Source organism: Gavialis gangeticus, unplaced genomic scaffold (genome assembly GCF_001723915.1).
Source record: "Gavialis gangeticus isolate Ggan-Ray unplaced genomic scaffold, GavGan_comp1, whole genome shotgun sequence".
NCBI classification, from domain to species: Eukaryota; Metazoa; Chordata; order Crocodylia; family Gavialidae; genus Gavialis; species Gavialis gangeticus.
The window spans coordinates 38,613,064-38,617,544 of NW_017728994.1; the positions used below are offsets into that span (position 1 = coordinate 38,613,064).

Sequence of the window (4,481 nt, forward strand, 5' to 3'; positions counted from 1 at the left end):
GTCTAAAACACACTAGAGTCTGAGGTCTTGGAAGTGATGTAGACATGCCCATAGCAGTTGACAAGTGTGGGTTAAGACAACTTATTCACGCATAGGACACAGAGGGTTACTTTTTGATATGCAGAGGGTTCTTGTTTGATCCCCAGACCAGGGAGGGCACCCTTAGAATAGCACTCTCGTTAAGTTTCCCAAGGGGGTACCTTTGCTATTCAAGGCTAGTCAAGAATGTTCTACATGATGGGCTTTGGACAGTGTGGCTTCTGCAAAACAGGAATAGGTGTTCCTATGATTTGCTAAATTTTATCTTCTAGTGAGAAACAAGGGTTTAGGTTGAGGTAGTTGCAAGTCAAAGTACTGATCAGCTTCTTGGAGGTAGAGGAAGGAAGCTTTATATTAATTTGTCTGTGCCTGGCTCATCACAAAGAGAATAGTTGGGGGATACCTTATTCCCCTTTTCTCCTTAATGGTGCAACTTCCCAACCTTCCTGGACTCCCTCCTTCACATTGCATTGCTGTCACCTCACCAAGTGAAGAGCTGCAGTGCAGCATCAGGTGGATATCCACATGGCACTCAAAAAAGGTGCGACTGCAGCTCACGTAACGCACCTGCCCTCACTTTCAACAAGTTAGTTTGGGTACTGATAGCAGCAGGACTACAGCAGTTATGTAAAGCTTGGCGTGGGCTCCAAAACTTTCCTGGGACCCAGGGTAAACACTTCAGTGGTTAGCCTATGGTCAGGTTGAGCCAAGCAGTTGTTTCAGTTGTGAAAGAATGATTTAAATATTGGTCAAAAAAACCCCGTAGTCTGAGCTATTATGAAGGACTTCAGGACTTCTCATGCAATGAAATTTGTTAAATTTCATCTTAGTTCAAGACCATGTCTGCTGCTGATATTTTTCTGCAGGACAGAAGAAGTACCAGTTTTTCAGCCAGCTCTTGCTGTGCTTCTTGGCAGAGCATGAGTGACTCGACCAAACCTTCCTGTACACTTCAGTCCCAGACAACGACAGAACAGTTACCAGAAGAGGGTAAGTTGGGAGAAGTTTTTGACCCTTCAGGAAACAAATATATCAAAATATGATTTATTCATAAAATAAACTACATTACATAGTACAGTGACAGTAGAAAATATGATATAGCAGAAGAGGCTTGTTTCACCTTAATGTTTACATTTACATTGCATTGCAAGTAGTTTCCAGCTCTGAAGCTCCATATTTGAATGACAGTTGAACATAAACAGTACTTGTATTTTCATACCAATCATCATCTCTGCATACTTAATAAGCAAGCATGGATTAGTGTGTGTTATGTTGTAAGTATTTTTAGATTGCTTTGTCCAATCCAATACATTCTTAGTTTCTCCCACTTCTGTCTCACAGGAGAATAAATCTTTCCAATTTGATAGCTTGGGTAGCTTTGCTATAAGCATACAATTACAAAAATACACTGGCTTGCTCAAATCCTTAATCAAACATTTCAACTTCAAAGAAAGTGAGGTATGAGAAAATAGACTGTACTACTTATGTGCAAGATTTTAACTATTCATATATTTTCTTGAAAGAAAACTAGTGGCAATTCTGCTTTTTTTTTTATTTGGCCTTTAAGACATGCAGCTAACTCACCATCTTCAATATGAAGGAGTTCAGTTGCCTAAGCTTAGTGCTTTGAGAAGCTATTTCTGAAGGAAATTGTTATTCACTCTGCAATAAGCAACAGGACACTAAGAGTCACAGTTGTAAGACTAGCTCAGTAGACTACTCATCAGATTTAATACATTTACAGATTAGGGCACTTCATAAACCACTTGGCCTGCTAATATATCAGACACTAATTATGGCATCCATGAGGATTTTTAAAGGCCCAGTTTACTTTTAAAATGGAGAAAGCTAACTTCCACTTGGTAAGGCATGGGTACAAGTGAGGGCCCATGGTGTAAAACAGGTATCACTTACAAGACAAAACTGGCAAACTCAACATTTCCTCCTACCCCACCCCATCTTTACTCTATCACTTATTTTGCATAACAGAAGTAGTCTGAACAAAAAGGTTGCCATTTAAGATAACTGCATTTACTTTACTGCTCATTTTCACCCCTTAAACTTTCCACAGGTTTCTGGAAGACCAGCTTTCAAAGAGTTCTGTGACTTCTAAAATACACAGTGCATCTTACCTCTTCCCCTTCTCTCACTTCTCTATTATCCATCTCCCCACAAAAAACATACTCCCTGTCTTGTGTTTGTTACAGAATCCTAACCTTGCACTTTGTTTCCATGAGGATGTAGAGAGGGTCATGACAAGGGCCAGTCTCAGCAGCAATACCTCTTCTCTACTACATATTATATTATGAACAGAAAATATTGCGTCTTTCTGTTCACATACCCCACACTTCTTAAGATGCGTGCACTTTGTACTTCCTCACTAGTGTCTTTCTTACCTAATGATTAAAGGCAAGTAAATATCAGAAAAAGTTTAGTATGTTTAACGTAGGCATGCTATATATACAGTAGGTAACAAACTGAAGGGCTTGCTTTTCCTTTTTAAAAATGGGCTTCTGTTTATCCATGGGTAAGATTTTGGGCTGTGAAGTTCTTAAAAAAAACAAAAAGAAAAAGAAAGAAAACGTAGAAGTTAAGATGGTCATTTGCCTGAAAAGATGGATACAAACAAACTTCATACACACAGAAACAAAACTTAAGGCCCAAGTAGAAGTGAATTTCGATTTGAAAGAAGAATCAAAACCTACTCAGAGGTTTTGTACTGTGTGAAGCACAGGCAGACTAGCACTCTTCAGTTGTTGAAAGCAGGAATGTTCATTGTCTTGTAACTTATCACCAATATGGGGCTGAGTTTTCAATTCTGCCCCAACTCTGCCATGCAGGAAGGAGACCACTGGACATCCTTGGACGTCCAAACCGCTCAGCTTCTTTTTCTGGTGTTTTCCTTGGAATGTTGTCAATGGCACGGTCCTTCTTGGTAGATGCTGGTACTTGGACACCATCAGGTTTCCATTCTGCATGGAGAATTTTATAGTTCTGACCCTCATTATTGTCCCAGAAGATGTGCTCTCCACTTCGGTAAGAAATGCAAAATTCAATCTTCTCTTGAGTGGGAATGGCTGTAGGCAGGTCAATGGCAAATGAGAAGGTATCACTATCGGAGTCTCCATACACATTGTTCATGTAGACGCAGTCAACATTGGTGTAACTTTTCCATGTATCAAAGGTAATCCGAACCTGAACCATTTTCTCAAAGCTGACATTTTTCACTTTCACTGTCCCTGATACTGCCCTTTCTTGCAGTGTACAATTCTCGAGGCAGACAAAGTTCTTTTGCAACCGATTCCGGAAGTCTAAATAGTCGGCTGAAGGCTGAGAGAAACCCAGAATCAAGTTTTTCTCTTCGTGTAGTTTTAAACTGGCTGTTATGTCCTCAAGATCTAACAAGTTGAACTGCAAATCCCATATAGGATGCTCCTGGAATTCAGAGAAGACGTGTATTGCGGTCAGAGAAAGCCCTTTTGAGTCCGCAAACACAACTCGTTTTTTGGCTCGGCTTGGTGAACGGTTCCAGTTGTTGCTCTGAGACTCAGATTCTCGTTTCAAATTGAGACACGGCCTTAGAGGCTTGAATCTGTTAACAAAGTTGTTTCTTTGACAGTCATCAAGGGGACTGAGAAAACTCTTCAGAGGTGGAGAATGGGCTAAGCATATTCTCATGGCCACATCAACAGGCATCATAGAGGTGGGCAAATGTCTTGGGTCCAAGATCTGTATCATTCTGAAATTGAGTGGGGAGACAGTATGTTAGGTTGTTTGCTACATCAGGTATACATTGGAAGAGAGCTTCCTAAAGAGCTCTGCATGCTTGACTTCATACAGTGTCCTAATTATTCAGTGTAATACAAAAAACAAGCTGTCGTTCAGTTGGAGCTAAGGAAATAGCATAAGAAGTCATTCGACCATTCTTCAGGATTCTGGATTGTTTGGATTTGGCCAGAGTCTTTCATTTTTCCCAAAAAACCTCTCTGCAAGAGAGGATTTTAAATTACACAATTATTCAAAATATACTTCCCCCCCCCAACAGATATTCATGCATGAAACAGGATTTTCATACACTAGTACAGATCTTGCTATTCATAATGAAAGGGTGCATCTGATTTAGAAAGCTCCAGTCAAAAAGGCACTGACCAAGCTTCCATAGATTTTGGCAAATTGGTTCATCTGGAAATAACACTATATGACTCAGGTTAGATGTTATGTTCACATCATAAATAAGTACATTTTCAAGCCCATTTGAATTATTCTAATGCACAAGAAGTCAAGCTCATTTGATTAACAACACTTTTTCACCCATCTCTAAGTACTAGAGGCAGACTGTACCTTCTTTTGGCTAATGTAATTTGTGCAAAAAGAATGTGATTCTCCCTATTTGCCCCCCCCAACACCTCAACGCAGTGAGCTAATATAGCAGCTCTTAAAAA

The 4,481-nt window shown here is 39.9% G+C and overlaps 1 protein-coding gene across 1 annotated transcript in view; it reads right to left on the bottom strand.

Moving 5' to 3' along the window:
• Positions 1 to 1,069: 1,069 nt before the first annotated feature.
• The window catches only part of PPP1R3C (protein phosphatase 1 regulatory subunit 3C), a 9,373-nt gene continuing 5,961 nt past the window's right edge, over positions 1,070 to 4,481 (bottom strand). The window contains exon 2 of the mRNA XM_019502600.1: positions 1,070 to 3,778. Within this exon, the coding sequence (XP_019358145.1) occupies positions 2,830 to 3,778 (949 nt within the window). The 3' untranslated portion in view covers positions 1,070 to 2,829. The remainder of the gene's footprint in view (positions 3,779 to 4,481) is intronic.